Below are 26892 nucleotides of genomic sequence, written 5' to 3' on the forward strand. Positions count from 1 at the left end.
TGTATCTGCGCGTGGAAGATGCACCCTGTATCCGCACATGGAAGATACAGCCTGTATCCGCTCATGGAAGATGTATCATGTATCCGCGCATGAAAGATACATCATGTATCCGTGCGTGGAAGATACATCATGTATCCGTGCGTGGAAGATACATCATGTATCCGTGCGTGGAAGATACATCATGTATCTGCGCGTGGAAGATGCACCCTGTATCCGCACATGGAAGATACAGCCTGTATCCGCTCATGGAAGATACATCATGTATCCGCGCATGAAAGATACATCATGTATCCGTGCGTGGAAGATGCACACTTTTTCCGCACATGGAAGATACAGCCTGTATCCGCGCATGGAAGATGTATCATGTATCCGCGCATGAAAGATACATCATGTATCCGCGCATGGAAGATGCACCCTGTATCCGCGCATGGAAGATGCATCATGTATCCGCGCGTGGAAGATACATCATGTATCCGTGCGTGGAAGATGCATCATGTATCCGTGCGTGGAAGATACATCATGTATCCGTGCGTGGAAGATGCACCCTGTATCCGCACGTGGAAGATACATCATGTATCCGCGCGTGGAAGATACATCATGTATCCGCGCGTGGAAGATGCACCCTGTATCCGCGCATGGAAGATGCATCATGTATCCGCGCGTGGAAGATACATCATGTATCCGCGCGTGGAAGATGCACCCTGTATCCGCGCATGGAAGATGCATCATGTATCCGCGCGTGGAAGATACATCATGTATCCGTGCGTGGAAGATGCACCCTGTATCCGCGCATGGAAGATGCATCATGTATCCGCACATGAAAGATACATCATGTATCCGTGCGTGGAAGATGCATCATGTATCCGCGCGTGGAAGATACATCATGTATCCGTGCGTGGAAGATGCACCCTGTATCCGCGCATGAAAGATACATCATGTATCCGTGCGTGGAAGATGCATCATGTATCCGCGCGTGGAAGATACATCATGTATCCGTGCGTGGAAGATGCACCCTGTATCCGCGCATGGAAGATACATCATGTATCCGCGCGTGGAAGATGCACCCTGTATCCGCGCATGGAAGATGCATCATGTATCCGCGCGTGGAAGATACATCATGTATCCGTGCGTGGAAGATGCACCCTGTATCCGCGCATGGAAGATGCATCATGTATCCGCACATGAAAGATACATCATGTATCCGTGCGTGGAAGATGCATCATGTATCCGCGCGTGGAAGATACATCATGTATCCGTGCGTGGAAGATGCACCCTGTATCCGCACGTGGAAGATACATCATGTATCCGCACATGAAAGATACAGCCTGTATCCGCGCATGGAAGATGCATCATGTATCCGCGCATGAAAGATACATCATGTATCCGTGGGTGGAAGATACATCATGTGTCTGCGCGTGGAAGATGCATCATGTATCCGCGCATGGACGATACAGCCTGTATCCGCTCATGGAAGATGTATCATGTATCCGCGCATGAAAGATACATCATGTATCCGTGCGTGGAAGATAATGCTTGGATCCGCGCGTGGAAGATACATCCTGTATCCGTGCGTGGAAGATGCTCCCTGTATCCGCGCGTGGAAGATGCACCCTGTACCCGCTTGGAAGATGTGAGCATCTTTAGAAAGTATTTCATCAATAAGCGATGTCTTCTGGCAGATTTTTTCGATTGTGTATCGTGAAATTGAAAAAAAGTGCTTACAACGTCGAACCAGTTTATGGTGGAGGTTGAACGTCACGTTCATGATTATTGCACGTATATAATGATGTGCATGGACGTCAGGGTATACGGGGTATCTGAAAACGGCAAAAGTCGGTCCTTGCATGATTACAAAGCCATACGTACGGCATTTAATTTCGATTACTGTCAAACTACGGGTACAACACATTGTTCCCGCTAAACAGATGCTTCTTTAAAAGCTTTTAAACGACCGTACCGAATATGGGGGTGCATGAGCGAAAGGGTCAAGGAGTGAGTGAGTTAAAATTTAACGTCACATCGGCATTATTTCAGCCATATAGCGACGAGACCAAGTTAATGTATTTACAATTTAGTCATTAATGCAAAGTTTTATTTAAAAACAAGTTGTAAAAGATATTTGAACATACTATATTTAGAAACAATTTATGAAACATATTTGAGCATAAGCATATTATATATACAGTTTAAAACACGGGCTATAGGCCACCAGTAACCAAAGCTAGGCCACCTCGCTGGGGCTCATGGGGACTTACAATACCTCTGCTTCTTGCATGATACCCCAGCAGGATTTACGTCATCACTTTAGCCACTGGTGGTTGTGCACAATGCTAGCCAAGATTAAAAAATACTCATCAATGAGTTGGCTTAAAAACACTGGTTGATGATAGTTACATTGATTATGATAGGATTACGTGTCACACAGGGGGGCAATATTTTTACGGTACTTTAACCTCCTGGACAGAGCCTTCAGTAACGTCAGTTAGTAGTAGCATCACACCAAATTTAAAAACAAGCATTTCATTATTCATACACATATTTAAAATTTATTATACAGACCAATTTCTTTCAAGTAATTTTATGATGAGATGCCCGCTGACACGGGAAAAGAGTTATTTTAGATTTACACCTTGATAATGTGAATCCCTTGCGATTGCAAAGTCCAAATGGGTCAAGGACATTTCCCACCGGCGCTCTGAGCTCACAACAAGTTGTGTATATTGATTGTTGTACTTGTAACAGTTGAGTGAGTGAGTGAGTGAATATGGTTTTACGCCGCTTTTAGCAATATTCCAGCAATATCACGGCGGGGTACACCAGAAATGGGCTTCACACAATGTACCCATGTCGAGAATCGAATCCGGGTCTTCGGCGTGATGAGCTAACGCTTTAACCACTAGGCTGCCCGCCCGCCCCGGTGACAGTTGAAGTTCTACTTGAACTGTTGAACTTTTGACAATGACTTTTATCCACAATGTACCCCGTTGTTAATTATTGGTATTATTAACTGAATAAAGGAATCATAAACATCATTTTCGGAAATTGAATAAACAGGAGTAAAGAACATCTGAAAACATGGACGGCCTGGTGTTTAAGGAAGTACGGTATATTTATTCTGAGGAGACTGTCCTTTTCTTATTCCCTCAACGCCAATTAAGCGCCAGGCAAGGTATCAAAAAGTACCATCTTTTAACGTCTTTTGATAAAAGACGGAATCGAACCATTGACACCCCCGCTCACCGAGAGCATGTTCGCTCCACTATAAAATATGAAATAATCTCAAGAATACTGAATATGCCATGGTTTTCTTGTAAATTAAATTGCACACGATCGTAGCAGATGTGATGTACACCATCACTGAATACCTTAATTATACTTTACTATATATCACTATGGTATTTTAATAAACGAGGACAGTTATCTTCCATGTATTGGCTGTCATGTTTAAAGACACGAGGGTGAGATTTTATTCATCATCCAACATCATTCTTCCAACTTTTTCAGTTTGTAGGCAGTAATAAGCAGTGTCTTAAGTGTATAAAATACTGCTAACAGCTTCAGTAGCTGAGCCATTAGTGACGCCATGGTACCCAGTGTGGGAGCCAGTTTTGGATCATAAATAATGATAACTGGCCCCTGATGATTTAAAACAGCCAATTTGACGTTGCGTTTGAATTTTCTCATCTGTCTGCGTCCATAAATCGTCAATCATTTCAGTGTAGAACCCACATTCCCATGTACTCAAACACCAAAGTATGGAAATGTAAGAGCACTTGTGTGTTGTTGTTATCTGGATGTTTTCAGGGCTGAAGTGAGTGAATTGGTTTTACGCCGCTTTTAGCAATATTCCAGCAATATCACAGCGGGGGACACCAGAAATAGGCTTCACACTTTGTACCCAAGTCGGGAATCGAGCCCGGGTCTTCGGCGTGACGAGCGAACGCTTTAACCACCAGGCTACCCGACCGCCCGTTGATGTAAATTCCTCCGAGTTGATAATGCAACTTTGAGTATGATTTTGCATCTTTGTGTGATGGTCTACGCGGTAGTTTGAACCTTCTTGTCGGTTTACGTGCATTAAATAGAAATATACTCAACAAAAAAAGTTCCTGTGACACCAATATTTTAGTGTATTTTTCAAACAAGTAAAGTTTGGTTTTCAAAATTATAGTACATGTATGGAATCAAGTCACAAAAACACAACTGCTACAGAAAAGCATGCATTCCATGCAAAAGTTGACTTTTATGCAAGCCCCGTGCATTTTACTACCCAAGAACACGTGCGTTAACGGGATTCCATATGCATTGTTTAGCATCGTGCTGACAACATCCACTCAGAAAAACAACAAAATTACGCAATTATTCAATATTACGAAATGCCATGCCTGTCCGAAAATGAGCGTCTGTGAGCTATTGGTATGCTTGAAACAGGATCGAGTCAACGTGATGTTGCAAGACAATTAAACGTCCACAGAAACACCATTTGGTGTTTATGGCAACGTTGGCAACAGACAAATGCAGACCATCCTCGGGGTGGCAGGCCACGCGTAACCAATAATTGACAAGACAACTGGATTCGAACAACACACCTACAAAATCGATTCCAGCCAGCAACAGTGACTGCAAGATGCATTCCTGGCCTTCGACGAATATCTTACGTCGTCGCCTCAGATGTGCAGGGATTGTCGCCAGAAGACCCGCCAGATGTCACATTTTGACAGGAAACCACCGCTACCGCGACAAGATCATCAGCCCTGTTGTTCTACCATTTTTGCGTCGTCATGGCCCAGGCATTACATTTCAACATGACAACGCCCGGCCTCATATTGGTCGACTTGTTCAGGATTCTCTTCAACAAAACAACGTGAATGTCATCCCCTGGCCGACTCGCTCCCCTGATCTCTCACCAATCGAGCACATGTGGGATGAGATTGATCAGCGCCTTCGACGTCAACCACGTGTTCCACAGACACTCCAGGAACTTCGAAACATGCTCCAGCAGATATGGACAGTTATCCCACAGGACTTCTTGCGACGCCTGGTCCATTCCATGAGACGAGGATGTGTTGCCTGCATCGCAACCAGAGGTGGACACACACGCTATTGATTTGTGAATTTTGGCATGTTCATGTTTTTTTTTAATGAAATCACGCATTTTCTGAAGTCAGTATGGCAAATTAAACCATTTGAACACTTACAGGAGTCTTTTATCTGTTACAAACCGAAATTGTTTCAGATTTGGTAAAAATCATAACTTTGCATTAAATCTTATTCAATGTCACATGAACTTTTTTTGTTCAGTATTATAGTATAATGGCAACTTTGTCAAACAATAAAACAGTTATGAACACACAATGCCATTTAGAAAGTGGTCAAATATAACAAATGTTTTATTTGGGATAACACTTTCTGAGTATAGTACAGAATCTCGTACTTTTGGGTTGAGTCCCGTCCGGGAATCGAAATATAACATTTGTTACAATAAAACAGTTAGTTACTTTGTTTGTGTTATAGCAATATCTACGACTGTAGTGTTACCCCTTCACGCAGCCATCTAGTATTATATCTAAGGTTGCATTTATGCGTTTTATCTCTGGTGCTGCCTTTAAGTATACTTGGTCAAAAAAGGTTATTTTAGACAAGGTCGAATCTTGTCAACCGTTTGCAGGAATCTAGTAACCTCAGTTGACTCAACGTTAGCGACCGTTGTGCCTCCCGTGTGCGACCATTAAATTTGCCAGGTCGTCGTTGGAGGCTCAAAGGAGGCAGAATGGTTGCCTAGGTCGTTCCAAGGTCGTACACAGGAGGTTCCGACATCGCCACGAACGCCATGGTCGCCGTGAAATGGAGGGGTCTATTATATGGTCTCTGGTACGAGTTACTCTCCATTCCTTAAAAATAATGGAGCAGAGGCACCGTACACACACGCGCCCGCACGCGCGCAGGCAGGCAGGCACGCGCGCACACACACACGTCGCTTTACATAGTCAAAATTCTGTTCAGGTATGTCCAAGTTAGCTGTGAAACAGAAACAATATGCCAGTGTAATTAAATGGCGGCGCTCCAGAGTGCTCCTGACTGCACCACAACTCTTCTCTGCTTGCCTCGTCATTCTGTCACACAGTATGCTTAAATACATTTGGAATCACCAATAGAAGGTGATGGCACGAAAATGTTTTGTTCTGTATCGAGTTTATAACTCCTCTACTAATGGAACCTATTTTACACCCAACAAATTATATACAGATTCTCTTTCCAGCTAAGCATACGAAGGGTCTCGAAGTCAAAATGAAAACAGCTATCTATGGTGGCCGAGAGGGGACATCGTTTTATCGACTTCAATTACGGAAGCGAGTAAGCGATAACACGGGACAATGATAACACGAGATGAGAAGCAACACAATGGATTTCTCGTTTCGTGCAATCGCTTTCTCACCTCAGGCAATCCTTTCTCACCTCGAGCTATTGCTTTCTCGCCTGGTGTTATCGCTTCCTCGCGGCCGTATTTGAAGTCGATAAGGCGATGTCCCCTCACGGCCATCATAGTCATCAACCATGCTGGATGACAGATACCAACTCTAGGGTCAGCAAACACACTACTGACAAATGTATAAAAAAACAAGTCATTGCATTGTGGGCGGAAATAACCACGTTCTTTTTTTAAAACAGGACCTTTTGTCCACGTTCTGGAAACATTCCTACAATCGAACAACCTGTTCGTATAGGAGAATGAAAATGAGTTCTTGAATTATGCAATATTGTGATACATTTAGGGAAAATGATTTTTGTCTGCTAATATTACTTCAGCTTCAAATTCAGGAACATGCGGTGGAGTCTGTTTTTTTTAGGTTTCTAACTTTCAAAACAATGACAAGAACTATGCTCTCTAGTCGATACAGTGGGTTCTTGCTGTTTGAAGGCCTCACTCATGAACAAAAAGTTGCTGGAGTCCTTTGCTTTCTCTTAAGGCCCCAGAATATAGTCTTGTTCTTGCATTGTAAAGTCCCAGTGGTTCCTAAAGGAGGGGCAACAGATCTTTTGGCCCTCCTCCCTCCATGTGACCATGGCTGCGGCCGAGTCTTTGGGATGTTGGATACACTCAATACATTGGTTAGAAGGTGTGAGGTGAAATGGGATTTAACGTCGCGTCCAAGATTATTGCACTTATATAGCGACGTGCATGCACGTGTGTGTGTGGCTGCTTGTACTAGTCCGTAGGTGAGGTGTGGTGAAGTGGGGTTTTACGTCGCGTCCAAGATAATTGCACTTATATAGCGACGTGCATGTAAGTGTGTGTGTGTGTGTGTGTGTGTGTGTGTCCGGGCGGACGCTCTACCACTAGACCACGGAGGCGGTTCGTTGGTCAGAAAGATTGCCAAGGTCTTTCATTTTGTCATCACATCCATGTGGCATTGCCATACACAACGATTTTCTCTGGACATATCTTATGTCATCTGCATTTAAGGCTATTGAATAGTTGGTGTTTTTTCTCTCGTATACGAACCTTTATGCAAAGGATAGACTGATTTCAGAATTGAAGTGTTGGTAGACAATTGGAAACATTTCTGTTGATGCCCGATCAATGATGGCTGACTCCTGTCGATAATTCCTTTCCAACATATATCAATCCGCAAAGGGTATATTCAATGCCATAGATGACGTTTTTGGTTTGATATGACCTGTCCTGAAAACGTTTTGTTCAGTATGTTTTAGCTGTAAACTTATATTTGACTTAAGGATCAGTTATGAATATAGAACACGTTTTACAACTTTTGTGCTTCTTGAAGAAATACTATTTCCAGCATACATACGTCTAAAAAACATAGCAAAAACATTACAAGTTGCAACTGTAAAAAAGTGAAATGCGTACATCCAAAAACCCTAATGTGGCAATGTCATATTAATATTTGGACTCTCATTATTTAAATAAAAAATATGGAAGCCAAGAGAATCATTTCATTTTCACTGAAGAAATCTAGACTACCCAAAATATGGAAGACGTGATTGGGATTTTTCAAACATATATTTCAAGGTCCGTATGAGAAACTAATAAACACCTAGACTGGCTGAAGTATTGTCTTGAGACATGATTGTATTTTATCCATATATTTATGTTCAGGATCTGTATAAAAGATAATGTTCCATAGTGTCATGATCAGTGGCAAACTATCAGTCTAGATACACACATATTGTGAGTTGGGTTTAACATTGCCTTGCACTTGATCAGTTAGATCATAGACTGTCTTCATAGCATTGTTGAAGGGAGACAAAGTCACCAAGCAGGTTGTGGACCTTTTTGGGTATGATGCCCTCATATTGAGGGTATAATGAGGATCCAAATATGTACAGGAAATAGCGATAAGCATTAGGTGCTGTGAACCTACTCCAACATGATTCCACCAATGTCAGTCCATCAGGATACCCTCGAAGATCCGGGATAGAATAAGTCTTTAGCAACCCATGCTTGTTGTAAGAGGTGACTATGCTTGTTGTAAGAGGCGACTAACGGGATCGGGTGGTCAGGCTCGCTGACTTGGTTGATGCATGTCATCGATCCCAATTGCGTAGATCGATGCTCATGTCAGATTCAGTCACTGGATGTCTGGCCCAGACTCGATTATTTAGAGACCACCGTCATATAGCTGAAATATTGCTGCGTGCGGCATTAAACAGCAAACAAACAACTTCATCTGGAAGAAATGCAGGTACTATGTCAGCAGCAGTATTTCAGCTTCTTCACTACATCCTGTAAGTCTCGAGCAGGCAAACAAGTGGTTGAAAGCATGAGCAATTATACACTTCAATGACATGATGACACACAGCAAGCCTCATTTGTGGGCTCCTACATGAGGTACTCAAGGCCTATTCTGCTCTGATATCCCTGGAGGGAGGAAGAAAGGATAGCCCCATATCCCTGGAGGGAGGAAGAAAGGACAAACCCCATATCACTGGAGGGAGGAAGAAAGGACAAACCCCATATCGCTGGAGGGAGGAAGAAAGAACAACCCCCATATCGCTGGAGGGAGGAAGAAAGGACAGCCCCATATCCCTGGAGGGAGGAAGAAAGGACAGCCCATATACCTGGAGGGAGGAAGAAAGGACAACCTTATCCCTGGAGGGAGGAAGAAAGGACAGCCCCATACCCCTGGAGGGAGGAAGAAAGGACAGCCCCATATACCTGGAGGGAGGAAGAAAGAACAACCCCCCATATCGCTGGAGGGAGGAAGAAAGGACAGCCCCATATCCCTGGAGGGAGGAAGAAAGCACAAACACTGTTATCCCCACAGGGAGGAAGAAGAAAGAACAAACAACAGGTGTAAATAGGACAGGCAATCCATTTATTTAGTCGATATGAGGAGACACAACATTTGTCTAGCAGGTGAAATGCTAGGAATGGCATTGTAGTCTAGTCGTATACAGCTGGAGCTCCATGCCAAGAAATAAAGCATCTGAAACGCTGTAAGGTAGAAATCTGGAATAAATCAACTCTGTAATATAAAGAAACCTCTTGATAGCACTCCCCCCCCCCTCCCCTGCACCAGGTGTGCACACCCCTCCCTCGCAGACACTATGTGGACCACACAACATACATCACCAGTCATGAAGATCTGGGATAGACTAACATAACAACTTTAACATTCATATACATATGTAGAAATTATTCCCATTTCAGCTTGACTTATATACTGTTGAGATTATTGACAAATGATACATAGCTAACTTAACATTAAACTTACCAACCGATGCATATACTCTTAATACATTAAATACTTAGTGTAATTCCATCAAAAGAAAATTCTGAGCTCTTACTGAGTGACATATTTGAGTCCATGCAGTGAGAATATTCAAAAAAGTAACAAAGACATACATGATCAAGTTATACAATTTTTTTTGCCTCGTTTACAAATCTGACCTTATAAATAGAAAATTCAGAAACAAATAAATCAGAATGAGTTTTTTCATAAACCGCCGCCAGTAAAGATCATTTTGGGAATAAAAATAATCCAAGGGATTATAACATGACTGAAGCTGATTTTGTTCCTGATGTTCTTCTTATATCATATTACCAATCCAAATCAAAATGTAAGATAATTACAACATCCTGTACAATGGATTATATTTTTTCTAATTTCAGACGTCCCAAACACATTTTTTAAAATGAAACTCTGTAACTCCAAAATGTCGAAAAATGTCTTCAGTTACCTATAACATAAAACCTGGATTACACAGATAAATGTAATAAATATCAAACTATTTTTTAACCAAATATGAATGAAATGAATTTGATGGTGTAAATAGTGGTATGTTAAATATATCCCAGGTCTGCATGCACTTTTTCGGTCAGTCTGCATAAGATATAACAATATGATGCATATAAGACACTAAAACACTACAATGTCCCTCTGAACCAGGAGCACAGAAGGCTGGATCCATATTGGTGGTGGTCCTCGCCACAATGTTCCACAGAGATTCACAATGTTCATATATACAAGGAAGAGTGCACTGAATTGGATCTGTGGTGCCACTATGGTTAGAAGGAAAGGATAAAAAGAAAGAAAGAAAAGACTTTCTGAACAAAATGCCACAATAGGTTCTCACATCACAATTCATGAAATAAGGACATTTATATACAAGTATATATTATGTTGTTATATTCATATTTGATAAACAATGATTTTGAAGGTATATAATAATAATTTTGAAAAGTTTATGTATATTAAATAACTGTGATGACAGTTTTGGTGAACACAGTCTTTCATTGTATGTTGTAGGTTGCATACAGATTATATGCAAGTATTCATGAAGACGTCATGGGCACAAATAGTTCATGATCATGTTCCACTTGTCAATCATCCGTTCATCATCTGTCAGTCATCAAAGTGGTCTATTCTTTAGCCATGCCATTCTATAGTTACCTAGCTGGCAAGATTACATTAGAAAATAAATTATGCAAATGGTTTTAGTAAAATAGTGATATGAAAAAAACATAAATAAAACAGATTTTTAGTAATAACTTTCATTATGCATGTTTGTTTTTTTAAATGTTGCATGGTTATAATATCTCCCCCAGCCCTAGAAATTGATTTTTGTAGAGACTAGTCTAGAGGACTAGTTGAAGCCTTTATACACCAGTTCTCCAAGTTTGTTGTAGTCAAGAAAAAAAATGTTTACAACATCTTAATTTCCTGTCAGTTTTATTCCCTTCCATATGAAGCTAAACTGAAACATTGAGGACAGCCCTCAAATGCTACTAGTCAGTGAGGACTACCATCACTGGATTCTAACTTGACCTCAGCACAATTTAGTAGTCTCGGGCTAGCGGAACAGCATGAATTTCAAAGACTCCTCCCAGTGTCAGCTTAAGCTGTATAATCCCAACGCCAGTTTCCATCACATACCACATCAACACAGGGCTGTGTGAAAAGTATTCATCACTTCACAAACTTAATGCTTCTTGCCTTTTCCCTTACTGTAAAAAAAAATGTGAGTTCATTTCTGTCATTGAATGAAATTTCATATCCTACCAAAACATTTTTCAGAAATAGGCATATTTTTATTCATGTGTTGAAATGATGAAAATGTTATTTGATGATATGGGCTATTTTTTCCTTTGCCAAAATACTGAAAAAAAGCTGAATTTGTTTGATTTTTGGCAGACAATGCCTCTATTAAACTGCCCATTGTGTGAACCACCTCCAGCCCTACAGTGATGCATGCCCATGTGCACTGTGATCATTCCAAGGTCCATCATTCACGGGTGTACATTGCAACCCGAGCCAGTACTGCAGTGTTGGATCAATCTGTTTCTGCCCGACCCACATGAATCAATATCATGTATATTTCATGTCAGTCATCTCCAGCTACAGCTGACCTGAATGCAATATGTCCTCAGCCCAGCTCCACTATGAGATCCGACAACAATCTGGCGTAAACGTCCATCTGTTACTCTTGTACGAAACAAACACAAACACACAGCTGTTTCTGTCACGATCATAATATTGCTGTAAGCACTGTCGTCAATTGCGTGCTGGCAATATATCAGTCCTGGTCATAAATCCATATCCAACTTCATATTTCAAATTATCACATGAAATGGATACAAATATACATTATATTAAGCCAAACAAATTATCTGAAACAAATTAAAATCCAGAAACTTCAAAATCTTTAAAGGGACGAGGGTGTTGCATTTCATAATATACTAAACTTCAAAAGAAACATCACTTCATGAAAATAATTCATGAAAGTTTCCCATTGAAATATCAATGCATTTTTCGGAGGTATCCCATTTTTTACGTAAGTCAGTATCACAAGTCCTGGCATGGCGCTAGTATCGATGCAAGAATGTTCGATGCACGTATTGGGGTTTCGATTATCAGAAAAGGCACAAGGAAACACAAGTGAATTGTGATTATCATGATACCCATTATAATCATCTTTGTGTCACTTTTCATCTGTCGACATAAAATGTGGATACAAACTAACGCAAAAATGAGAAACCTCCTTGGGTAACTTTAATGAAGTATTTTCATGAAGCGATGTTTCTTTTGCAGTCCAGTATATATCTAGTTTCTGTCCATGACTTTGTCCATGATATAATTGCAGTTTTAAGCAGCATCAGATCGCAACATGTCAGCTGTTGAGGACAGTAACCATGACAACGTGTGTACATGGCATCCCCCTCTTTCCAGCTTATTCAGCTCCCTACTACAGCAGCAGTAGATCTTTGCCAAATGTTTCAAACCTTCATCATAACCTTCACCTTACTGCAGCCGCAGCATCACACTCTTCATCATTTCTTCATCTCTACCTCATCCTAAATGTCATTCTATCCAGTCGGAGGAGCTTCAATTCATTACTAAATTCCACTTAAGTATCAAGTTACTACCCATCAGACCAGATTCTGCTATCACTCGTGGCAGTAGTAAGGTGGTGTTGACAGGTGAGACCCGATTACCATTGCAAATGCAGAAAATGTCCTATCCAGTACCTCAGGTAACCATAGCAACATACAGTAACAGAGAGCTATACTGCTGTGTCGGTGAACATGTGAAATCAACATCCCTTGAACCACAGCACTATGTGGTATTCCGGTGCATTTCAGAAAAAAACAATTTCTCATATGTTAGTAAATTATAGTTTCTGCTCTTATTTTGTACATATTTATTATTATTGTTTTTCTGTTTTCATTTTCTGTGTAAAAAAATTATACCTAAAACAAGTCTACATGACATCTTCACAGCACTATCCTCCTGTCAGCCTGTCACTGATGTTGTCAATGTCATCTTGTCATTCACCTACGTCATGGTCAGTTACATGTGTCAATCATATCTGTCAATCATGTCAATCTGGATCACAACTCTGCCAAGATGAAGTCGAATGCTGCATAGTGAGGGGTCGAGCTGAGATGGGAGATATTGTGTTCAAGGTCATCAACAGCTGATGGTGTGACAGAGCATGTCTATACATCAGAAATCAACACTTCCTTGTACACACAGACAGGCATATATCAGGAAACTGACACTCATAACCACTAACCCACTTCCATGAACGAACAAACACAAAGCACATCCCAATCCCAACATAGTGTAAATACTTCTGAACCAGAAAAATGTCACAAGGAAATCAAATATTCCTAAAAAGAAAACACTTAAGAATTCATTGAATCTTTGATGATTTTTCTTAATGAATTTACATTCTTCTTTGATTAATGTGTATTGAACATCGAGAAAGAAACAGAAAAATTGCATGTGGATGATTTCAGACATTCATCAAATTTTGAAATATACGACATCAGATTTGGGAGATTTAGAAATGTCATTAGAGCAAAGACCAAAATGAGATTACACACAAGAACAACACCTCATACTGAGCAAAGCTTGCTGTCTTACTTCCCACAAATCAAATATACTACTCAAAAAAAGTAAAAGGACACCTGATTCTTTCATGCCATGACAGATAAACTACAGTAACAGGATATAATTGGGAGTTCCTTAACTTCTTTTGAGTAGTTTATCATTTTCTAGAGGTTTCCATTTCCTTAAAGATCCATTCTAAAAACAAATGTTATTTAAAAAATACATCAACAAGTGCTGCTGGGCACCTGACGAGAAGCAAAATATACACGCCATTATGAACTTGATCTGTATATAGTGCAACTAAAACCGACTTCTTGGTTATGTATATAAAAGTAGACTTGGCAGTGAGGACTGGGAGCTACAAATAAACATCTGTAATGTAACACAACCAGTCATTGAACAAGTAGAGATAATCAATAACATAAATCAATTGATTATGACTCACTCAAGCCTTGGCTATATTGACAAGACAATGTACAGAGTACAGAGAGTTTGAGTTTATGTTTTACATTTGACAATACTTAAAGGTACAGAGTTAGAAGTGTTTGCATTTTTTAAGCTTTATTTGAAATGTAGTGAGTGAGTGAGTGAGTGAGTGAGTGAGTGAGTGAGTGATTATGGTTTTACGCCGCTTTTAGCAATATTCCAATATCACGGCGTGGGACACCAGAAATGGGCTTCACACACTGTACCTATGTTGGGAATCAATCCCCGGGTCTTCGGCGTGATGAGTGAATGCTTTAACCACTAGGCTATCTGACCACCCTATTTAAAGTGGGGAAAAGAGTCACCAAATATCACTACTCTGAGCTAAGGCAATGATTGAGGAATGCTTTGAGCATTAAATTGAACATATTTGGCAGTCACTAAAATACCTGTAACTGAGTGTGACATACTCTCTGTCAGAAATTGCAATAAACAGTCTAAGAAAAAATGCATTTCTGATCTTGCACCTTTGAGAGATTAAGGTGGACCAGTGATTATTTCTCTGGTTGGTTGTGGAATGGAAGAATGCTTGAGCGATTGAGGGTGAAAAATTTAACAAAAAATCAACAAGTTAACAATCATAACATGCTTTGAGTGAAACTTTAACATAATAAGAAATTTTACAATAAAAATTAGTCATGTGATTATGCAGTTGAATATCATGTACAGAGGCAGAATTATTTGTGATAAATTTCAAGGTTGTTCAAGATAAAATGACAACTTGTGTCAAGTTTGAAAAATATTCAAGAGTCGAAACTGTTAAAGGTGTATCACGCAATAACCCCTGTCTCTTCTTGGAGACTGGGCAAAACTGCCAAACATTTCTTACAACATAACTTTGAGCGAATTAACACATATGACAGAAATTCTGAATGCGTGCACATGAAGCACATCTATCTGATGATATTTTAAGTAGAGGAGTTTGACAAGCCAGTTCTCCAGATCAACCCTGATCGTCACAAGTACCATACACATAATTAAAAAACACCAAGGCTAAATGTGAACACAGGTTGAGTAACTTACCACACCTGCCAATGTCTAATCACAACCTCATGGGGGGCTTGGAAATATTTGGTCTTTGAAAACTGCATAATTATACAAACAAATTAGGCATTATTGAATCTCCATTAGAAGTGTGGGTACTTTAATCAAGTAATTGAACTACCTATATGATTTATGCCCATACCAAAGACAAAATAACAGAAAAACGCTTAAAATGTGAAGCACTACCACTTCTATAAGCTACAGTACGTACATCGCATCAATACCATAGGCAACATGTTAACAGTTGGTAAAATCTCTGATTGAAAACAATCATAAGATCTTATTCAGTTTTGTCAAGTAAATTCGTGTAATTGTAAAGTAACAAAATATTACTGTATGCACCTTGGGATATGTTATAAATGAAAATAACAAACTTAGCATAGGGAAAAGACAAATACCATAAACAATAATAAACAATAATAAACACTCATAAACACCATTCAGTTGGAGATTATTCTCCATGATTATTCACATCATAAAATTGTGAGTCATAAATATCCAAATGTCAGTATGATTCATAATACATGTACATGCATACCCCTTCACGTTAATTTTGTATCTTTGAACTGGGAAATACTTAAGCTTGTAGCAAAGCTAAATTAAGATATTTTTGATTAAGCAAACAAGCAACAATGTTGTCCCTGAAAAGAAACATTTGATTTTGTTAAAATAAACAAACTATTTTGAGAATTCAACCTCACAATAATGTAATATACTCTACAAAACATAGGTAAATATAAACAAAATTGCACAAAATATAAACTGAACAAAAAATTATAATATGCTTTACTTAATTCCATAACAAATCTGTCACTGAAATGTCATAAAGCGCTTTAGATAGACACCTTTTGAAATGAGTAACAAGTTAAACACTACTGTCACATGACATGACCGAGTGGCATTGCTACTCCTCATTAATTGTGAATAACAATATATATTATCTAGACTGAAATCAATATTGAGTTGCTTGTAATCAATCCTCAATAATATCACAAGCTCTTTGATGCAATCGTTCAGAAGTCCAATTTTCCTTGTTCATTTCAACTTGAATTCAGAATATATTACGACAAACACATTGTTCATATTCAACAGGAAATCACATTTGCTTTGTAAATTTCAAACTTGATACAGAATACTGACCACAAAGTGTCACACATGTCTTGTATTCTTCAATTAAATGCAACGGTTGATTCAATAACACCTTAGGCTTCAAATAAATAAAAGAATTGGTTTTCAGGCAATGGCTTTTAAAAATAATGTGGGCGGGTGGGCGATGGTGTTTTTTTGTTGTTGTTCAAGCAAGCATAAAAACCAAAGTTCTTTTACAATAATTTCAGTGAAATCATGTTGTTCTGAAGTATTGTAGAATTTCACTACCAGGGTCGTGTGTTCAAGATGCGAAATATTAAAACATTTTAATTTTTTTGGGTTGAAAATGAAAATAAAAACGAAACATTCGGCTGACTTAATGATGATACATGCGGAGCCTGAGAACCAAGACTATTATTGTTTTAGCCTTAAATGAGTTCAGTGTGAGGCAAGGAAATACACGAGACTACTTGTCTCTCCGACATGTGAAACTATTCTATCTCTAGCAGTGCCAACACTTCAAAGCATAATTAAACTCAACACAACTCATATCAAAATACAACTCTAGTAATGAAGAATGGTTACTGAGATCGACATTCCTGTACGTGTTCAACAATTTTACTCAGGGCTTTGTTCCCCACTTCCATCACAGTCGTGTGTCATACATTGGTACGAGTTGGTGCAAGTGTTGATACTAGGTGACTTGTCAATATTACACATGTTTGAATCCTGCTGTTAAAAGAAATACTTGGTATTTACCAAATTTAACTACTGCTAGTGCAAAGTTTACCCAAACAAAACTGGCAAATAAGTTCTACCTTAGATTAATACATGAACGTCTTAAAATAGGATATGATTATGACATTTCAAATAAATCAATCTGTTATAATACAAACAGCTGATTTGATTTCCTTATCCCCCTACAAAAGCATGCATGTTGTTGACTCACATTTGGTCAATTTCAGTTGTGAATAACGATATATGCGACTAACTGAGACAAGTGACTGGTCCAGAGTGAAAACCATCTTTAAAACAGGATAAACATCTCAAATCACTTCAAACTACACAATAATAATTAAGATTCTCATGCACTGATTTCATGTCAAATATATGACACGGAGCGATAATGACAATGAAATCTAAAAGGCATGCCTATGAATGTCACTGAAATAGAAAACAGGGACCAGCAATTATCATGCACAAGATATCAGTAATACAAGTCAACAAGCAAATTGATCATCATAGGATATTATTTATCTGTTGACAGATCTTGTAATCATAATACTGATGAAGTATATAACAAACCGACATGTAGGATGTTTTCAATATCCTTGAATGAACAGACTAAGAAGAAAGGAAGTTGTATATATTAAACTGCCTTGCCAAGATCCCTCATAAATATAAAACTGCCTAACTCAATCCCCATGGTAAATATTTTACTGCCTAACTCAATCCCCATGGTAAATATAAAACTGCCTAACTTAATCCCCATGGTAAATATAAAATTGCCTAGGTCAATCACCATGGTAAATAATTAACTGCCTAGCTCAATCGCAATGGTAAATATAAAATTGCCAAACTCAATCCCAATGATAAAAATATAACTGGCCTAATCAGTAAGTCAGTAAATATGAAAGTGCCTCACTCTGCAACATATGGTCAACTGAGTAAATCAGTACTTTGTCAATAAAACACAAGTGATCGTCTCCCTCAGGCATGCAGCAGATGTGACATGCGGAAGCAGCATCAGATGATCAGGTGACCAGGTGATCAGATGATCAGGTGATCTGGTGAACAGGTGACTGGGTGACCAGGTGATCTGGTGACCAGATGATCAGATGACCAGTTGACCAGATGATCAGGTGACCGGATGACCAGATGATCAGGCAACCAGATGATCAGGTGACCAGATGACTAGGTGACCAGATGATCAGGTGATCAGGTGACCAGATGACCAGCTCCTGCTGCACTGATAGATGCTGCTGCTGCTGCACCAACTGGGTAGTCCCAAACTGATGCTGAAGCCCTTTGTTTCCTATCAACCCATGGATCATGCCAGGTAACCTTACATTCTTTCACAAGTAATAGAAATACTGTTTAACCTCTGCACATAATTTCTTTTTGATTCCTTACTTTCTGAACCCAATGGGATTCAAAAGTCCATAGTGATTGTCTTTAATAAAATGCAAATAGTCTACTTACACTCTTGACTTGAAAAAGGAGACATGATAATTATGAAGTTCCATATACAGCCTATAGGCCCAAAATGTAACATACAACGGGCTCTGCTTTTATCTTATGAATGATGATAATTTTTGTGTCGCTTTTGATTCACGTTATTGATTGGACTACTCTCGAACCATGTAGACTCCGATATCTGAACAATACTCCTTGTAACTTGGTGCAACTTTATGATTACCTGCAAATTTTAATATTTGTGCGGTGTGATAACATTGACATCCTATTAAATGATTAAATATAAATCGGCTGTCCTACCTTTATTGCCAATCAATCACATGATACACTTATGTTATCGACAGGTAGTGTACAGCTTACCTTAATCAGTAGTAATGGAACATACGTGATCTGATGTAGACATATATTTTGGCAAGATTTCTTGTGCATGTTATCACATATGTTACACATTTTGTTAAGAACGTTTTTTTTGTAACTTGGCTGAAATACATGGAAAACATATAAATCACAAATACTTAAACCTTGAAATATCAAAGTCATATACTGAATAATTTGCATGTGACTTATATACTGTCTGTACAAGACAACTGTAAACCAAACATCTATCAAGTAGACTCAAGGATGTGCACCTATACACAGAAAGTAAATCAGTCAAAACACTAGAAAGGTTTTGCCACCAGTGAATACACAAAAGGTCATACTTAAACAGATTGAAATAATTGTACACTGTATGCAACTTATCATTGATAAACAATCCTACATAGTCCCTTTATCGTAGTATGACTCGTCACGCGATGGTATCCAATGAGCCACAGTTGACAACTGTTTTAGTGAAATCACAACTTGCCAGCATCTGGTCACACTCATTTCACATCTGCCAATCATCTTCCCAGAAGTGCCAGCCACTAGTGATTAGCGGCAAGAACAGCCACAATGGGAACCGTGGCATAGCATTCTCAATAGTCAAAACCCATGGCAGCCATCTTGTTTTTCTTTCCAATATGGCCGTTGAAGAGAGCTATATTTCTGTTTCTTGTGCTGGAGAGTTACACATTGACCACAAACTCTGGGTTGACGTATGAGAAGCCCTGAAACTCTGTCTGGTCCAGGTTCATGATAAACAACTTGTCTGTTGGCGTCAATTTAGGTGGTTCGGATGTAAATTCACGATCAAAGTTGCTGACATCTTTACGGCTTTTCTGAAAATGAAACAGACATAACTTAGATCATCAGATTACAGAAATAAAGACATATTCCATGTCCTGACAAACTGAAACCTATGTAAATTAACTCAATTGAGACCAGTTCTGTTCAAATTGTGGGCATGGAATATCTTCAAAGCTATTCAAAGGAAATTATTGAAATACAATGTATCAGTGAATGAGTATGGTTTTACACCACTTTTAGCAATATTCCAGCAATATCACAGCGGTTGACACCAGAAAAGTGCTTCACACATTGTACCTATGTCAGGAATTGAACCCGAGTCTTCGTCGTAACGAGTAAATGATTTAAACCACTAGGCTACACCACCGCCCACAATGTATCAGTTTCAAGATGTAGATGTCTATTCTAAAAACATCAATATCAAAATAAATCACCGCCCTTCCATGAATTCTTTAACAAGTACTTACCTGGTTTTAAAACTGGTGACAAAGACATTTGTTGAGTTACATATAGAGACTTATTACCATGGAGAGGACACTTTCCTAAGTTTTACAGGGAATATTACTACCCAGCAACCTTTGAACCATGACATATCTATGACATATCAATATGTTATCTCACAATCTTGCATGTGAACAAATACAGCGTTTGACCATCTATGACTTCTTGCTAACCCACCTGGTGTTCTTGGGTTATGTTTTGAACAATGAGTGAGTGAGTGAATGATAGAGTTTAACACTGCTTTGAACAGTATTCCAGTAATATGATGTCATGTCAGCTTAATGTGGGTTGGTTGGTTGGTTTGTTGATTTACGTCGCACTCAGCAATATTCCAGCTATATGATGGCGGTCTGTAAATAATCGAGTCTGGACCAGACAATCTAGTGAATGACATCATGAACATCTAATCCACGCAATTGGGATCGATGACATGCATCAACCAAGTCAGCGAGCCTGACCACCCGATCCCGTTAGTTGCCTTTTACGACAAGCATAGTCACCTTTTACGGCAAGCATGGGTTGCTGAAGACCTACTCTACCCAAGACCTTCACGGGTCGCTTATGTGGGAGGAATGCAGGAAGTGATGCAGGTCTCAGAGATTTACCACTTTGGTGAAACCCAGGAGTACCGGTACATTGTTTGTGCTAACAAACTTAGAAACATAATCGGCCAAACCGGGATTCAAATCCCTCATACTTTCTGGTATGCCAAAGGGATGCAACTCTGCAAAGCAAATTGCAGCACCTTAGACAACTGTGCCATCCGTGCCTCCATGTGTTGGAAGACCCTCCAGCATTGTTAACCCAGGATGTGGGACAAGAGACGACAAGAGACACATTTAACACAGCATCCAGTCTTGTTTAAAACAAAATATACATATCTTCATACATAAACTGTATAATCATCAATTTCGTATAGGTAAATCTCTCTCCATATACAATGAGGTATCAAAAAGAAATCATCCCATTCTTTGAATGCAGAATACCAAAAAAGGCAGATGGCTTGAGTTGATGAGATGAGAATGAAATTTGAGTTAACACTGATGCAGGAATCAGATGCATCATAAATTGAAATATTATTATTATTATTATTATTTATGGTACCTTAGAACACTCAATATGGTTCTGGAATTGGCCACAAGGTGTGTAACTAGCTTGAAGCCTGCAACTGGTGAATGAACATTGAATGAGTGAGTATGGTTTTACGCCGCTTTTAGCAATATTCCAGCAATATCACGGTGGGGGACACCAGAAATGGGCTTCACACATTGTACCCATGTCGGGAATTGAACCCGGGTTTTCGGCGTGACGAGCGAACGCTTTAACCACTAAGCTACCCGACCACCCCACACAGTACCTGATGACTATTGTGACCACAGAGAGGGCTGGGGATAAAGGCTGTATAAAAACAGATGAACAGTATTTCAGAGATTTCATAGCAATACAGATATGGCAGGAGTTAGAGTGTATGGTGTCAGCATTATTCCAGGAATATTACCCCCATGGAACACAAAAATGTGCTTCACACATTATACCCATGTGGAGAATCGAACCTGGGTCTTCGGTATGATGGGCTAAAGCTTCAACCACTAGGCCACCCCACCGCTCATGATGTGGGAGAAAATCAGCCAGGTCAAAGACACATAGAACAGAGATGAAATCCATGAACACAGGCATGGTACTGACAAGTAGGGCTGGGACGGGTCCACATTAACTACCCGGGTACCCACCACCCTATTACCCGACCCTACCCGGGTACCCGCTGTAGATATTTAGAGATAGGTACAAACTGTCCAATTTGGAAAAGTTTGACCGTAGCCCTGGCAAAATGTATTTAGATACACGTGTAAGATGATCCGCTCATGCATACACTGAAGTTTAATGAATGAAGTTTTATCTTTATTCAAACATATAAAAGTCAGAAGGAATGGGTGCATTGTCAGAAAGAAATGGGATATCAGTGACTTATAGTGTAACCATAGAGTTTTAGATAATTTTTGTCATCGAACAATATATATCACGTGACTAACCACAGGTCGGGGTAGTCCTGTGGGTACCCAGGTCCTACTCAGGAACCACCCGACCCGGGTACCCGAGTTACCCGTCCAAGCCCATGATAACTTGAGAACGGCAAATATACTACTCAAAAGAAATTAAAGAATGCATGATTCTTTCATATTACTATAGTAAATCTGCGTTCTTTAACTGCTTTCGAGTGGTATACAAGGAATCAGTTGTGTTCAGATGAACTGGATGACCAAAACGTGCTTCCTCGTTCCACTGAAAATGCCCTTTCTGACACAGAGATACCGTCATCCCATTCAATATGATTCAGTGAGTGCAATGAGACATTGAATCTATGAGGAACTATTGTAAGATCTGTCAAAACAATGAAAACAGATGTAACATAATTTGTAACAAAAATGGCTTCTTTAATGAACATAAATTTCATGTACAAAAAAGTTGTTTCATAAAAAAGGATTACAAGAAAACAATGAAAAGGAACATTAGACAAGCACACTGATGTGGAATCAACAAGAAGGCCTGGCTGGGTACCCTACCACCGAACACAATCACCTCTGGGTTGGTCAGTCATTGAGCAGTCTTCTGACATGCAGCTTCTATACTGTCTATAATGGGAGTGAATGAGTATGGCTTTACACCGCTTTTAGCAATATTCCAGCTATATCACGGCGGGGACACAAGATATAGGGCAATACATAGAACCCATGTAGGGAATTCAACCCGGGTTTTCGGCGTGACAAGCGAACGCTTTAACCACTGGGCTACCCAACTGCCCAGTGCATAATGGCATCAGAGTGAGTGAGTATGGTTTTAGGCCATGTTTAGCAATATTCCAGCAATATCACGGCGGGGAACACCAGAAATGGGCTTCACACATTGTACCCATGTCGGGAATCGAACCCGGGTCTTCGGCGTGACGAGCGAACGCTTTAACCACTAGGCTACCTGACCGCCCCTAATGGCATCAGAGAGATGATTCTTGTATAAAACTATCATTAGTGTCATTCACAGCTTAACAATTGAAACCAAAGCAAAACAATATGTGCATGTTTTGCTCCCATGACCATTGCTGTACCCGATGATGAGTACCAGCGCTGTTGTACCAGAGGTTTGTTACCAGAGGATGGGTACGGAGAAAGGGTACCACAGGATGGGTACCACAGGATGGGTACCCCGGCTTGAGACATATCGGCTTTCAAAGAACATACACTCTGTTACATAATCAGAAACACATATCACCAGTACTGCAAGGGTCATTAATACCGACATGTCTACATCCACCTTTCTCACATAATACCCTGAAACCACTATTGCCACAATACTACCAAGCTAATCCTAATAGCACTGTATGACATCATCAACGGAATATTGCTGTACAGCTGATGGAAATATGTAAATGCGCACATATTTACCAATCTTATCACTGCACAGTAACATGTTTTAGATTTTTTAACAAACTTATGTTTTATTAATATGTTAAAAAGTTACATACCATTAATTATACTAAAATGCAAACCTGGTACGGGCCAAAATGATGTCCCTAAATACCTCCTCAGTAAACTCTGGAGCAGCAACTAACAAGTGACACCAACCCCTTGTTCAGACGTTTGGACAGTTACAATACATAACAAAGAGTTCAGAAAAATCTAACATAAAAAAAAGTTAAACACCCTCATTACAGACCAGCGGACATCCTAGAGTGGGCTGTACCCAACAGCACCTTACATCCTAAAGTACAAGAAATATCTGAGAGTACATCTGCCCATGGTCACCCAGGTCATGTCCAGTTCAACTTTTTCACCCTAAACTAAACTTTCCATAAGAAATGCTTACGCTACTGATAGGGCAGGACATGCTTGCCCATTTCGTGAATACCTGGTGTCATCACTCATTTTCAGTGACCAATCCATAAAATTTTCGCTGCTATTTTGCCTTTTCACCCAATGGAGCCTGTTTCTGCGGATAATCAAAGTTATTCTCTGGCGTTGACATTATATATTTACAAATGTTCTCAGAAAGTCTAAGTTCATCTGCAAGGTTATGTTTAATTGCATGCAAGGTTGGTTGGTTGGTTGGTTTGTTGTATAACGCCACACTCCAACATTCCAGCTATATGATGGCGGTCTGTAAATAATCGAGTCTGGACCAAACAATCCAGTAATTGATATCATGAGCATCAATCCACGTAATTGGGATACGATGACATGCATAAACCAAGTCAGCGAGTCTGACCTCCCGATCCCATTAGTCGCCTCTTACGACAAGCATAGTCGCCTCTTACGGCAAGCATCGGTTGCTGAAGACCTATTCTACCCCAGATCTTTAGGGGTCACAGACCAATCATATTGATTCAAAATTCACAGTTAAGCAATACAGTGGTTGCAGGGATATCAGTGAAAGGGGGCAATAGGAATACACTTAGTTAATATGTGATGTAATACTCACTAAATCATTCAGTTGGATGAAATACCTCATCTTGTCTGCATTTATTGTGCATTGTTTGGATTTCTCGATGAGGGAATTCTGTATCAGGACTGGTGACGTTATCACGTTCTATGCCAGAGGTTTATCAATAAATCAGATATCAACAGATCATGCAACAAACCTCTCTTTCAAACAAAGTCAAGATTTGGGCCCTTATCAACAGTGATGCGATTGTTGTAAGTTCATGTTAAAGTATGGGAGTTACGATCATCTTAGCACTACGACTGTCGTAAGTTCATGTCAAAGTATGGGAGTTAGAATCATCTTAGCACTACGACTGTTGTATGTTCATGTCAAAGTATGGGAGTTAGAATCACCTTAGCACTACGACTGTCGTAAGCTCATGTCAAAGTATGGGAGTTACAATCATCTTAGCACTATGACTGTCATAAATTCATGTTAAAACATGGGAGTTACAATCATCTTAGCGCTATGGGGGCCAAGGATCAGTCGATATTACAAACCTCTCCATCATATCACGTGGGTCTGTGTAAATACTGACATAATAAAAATCAAGATTTATTTGGTACATAAAACTAAGTCATGACATCAGGGACTCTAAAATTTCATCATGACAAGCGAACACTTTAACAACAAGGCTACCCCACCGCCCCTGAGCATATTAAGTGAGCCACACCATAGTTGAGAAACGAACTGATTTTGTTTGCTTAAAAGAGAGATTTGGGCAGGACATTCATATATATCGAACAAGATGAGTACCAACATATGAGCAACAAACAGATTTGTATGTAATCTGGGACAAACACATTGTGACTATGGACAAATATCACATCCGCCCTCACAGAATAAATGTGGAGTTTAAGTCAGTGTCTGCAATTCACTAATTATGCAAGTTTCTTGTTATCAAATTTAATCATGATCACGAAGACAATTAAAACGAGAAACAGTTGAAAATTAATATGGATTAGCAGATAGATATATTGAGGCAATTACTAAACTTTTTAAATTTAATAAAATAATGACATTATGTACATTAGAGACGTTTGGGTCTATAGTTTCTCTATAATCAAGGTGGACACTAAGAAATATGCTGCCACTTGTGCACATATTGGAGATGGGAAATATAAGAATCAATATTTCACAAATGAGTAAGATCTGAGAGTAGGACACTGATGTCTACTGGCCAGGATGTGTGGTTATAATAATATACTCCACACAAATGTGTCTTATACGAATACTCAACCAATAACATTTAAATAGTTTTGACACACTGGGTTGTAATATGGATCATAATCAGAGCAAAAATTGCATAGACTTGAACAAGTTACATATTTACATTTATAATAAACTTAGATTATGCAATATTGGAGATGTAAGTATATCTTAACACAAAACATTCACGCGTAATCAGTACTAACAAATATGTGATTATGCAAGGTACAAAAGTTCAGATTTTCTTTAATTTTCAGCAACTTGGAAACATGCAACCAAACAAGATATAACATTACACGCTCCAGTTAATCCAACGAACTCGTCATTAGCAAGTCACCAAGAGTGATTGGCAAAGAACGTCAGTAAAAGCATGGGGTAAGAGCAGGCTTCAAGCAGAGGACAGTAAGTGTGGGCAAACGTCTGCATGGTTTTAGACCCTGCAGGGGTAAGGAATATAGTGGCTGAACAAGCCATAGAAAATGTGATTGGTAGTAAACCTGCCCTCTTCAACCCTCCTGAACCAAGAGTGGTACGTGTTAATATACGCCGATCTACACCTACATAACAACTTATCCCGTCTGGTACAGATTATCACAGCATGCCTATTGATTTGGCTGGCTATTGAAGCTCCAGCCCATATACTCAATGTTATACCAACATTGTTTAGCTCTGGCATGGTTAATCGAGCATAAAATACTGATAACACCACAACAAACTCAGTTCCTTCTTGACTTCCTGAAACTGGCTTAAAGGATGACATTGACGGAAGAAGATACACAGTCATCAAGAACAGGGAGGAAACACCCGGAGACACAAAATCCATGTTTATAATTATAGTGTTTTTATCATGACTGTCACTTTCATGGTA

At 39.5% G+C, this 26892-nt stretch overlaps 1 protein-coding gene across 1 annotated transcript in view; it reads right to left on the bottom strand.

The window, feature by feature from the left end:
- Positions 1 to 9333: 9333 nt before the first annotated feature.
- Positions 9334 to 26892, bottom strand: part of LOC139469812 (calcium-dependent protein kinase C-like) — a 158355-nt gene continuing 140796 nt past the window's right edge. The window contains exon 16 of the mRNA XM_071252109.1: positions 9334 to 19873. Within this exon, the coding sequence (XP_071108210.1) occupies positions 19721 to 19873 (153 nt within the window). The 3' untranslated portion in view covers positions 9334 to 19720. The remainder of the gene's footprint in view (positions 19874 to 26892) is intronic.

Source organism: Haliotis cracherodii, unplaced genomic scaffold (assembly GCF_022045235.1).
Source record: "Haliotis cracherodii isolate W230 unplaced genomic scaffold, xgHalCrac1.p SCAF_2, whole genome shotgun sequence".
Taxonomy (NCBI): Eukaryota; Metazoa; Mollusca; class Gastropoda; order Lepetellida; family Haliotidae; genus Haliotis; species Haliotis cracherodii.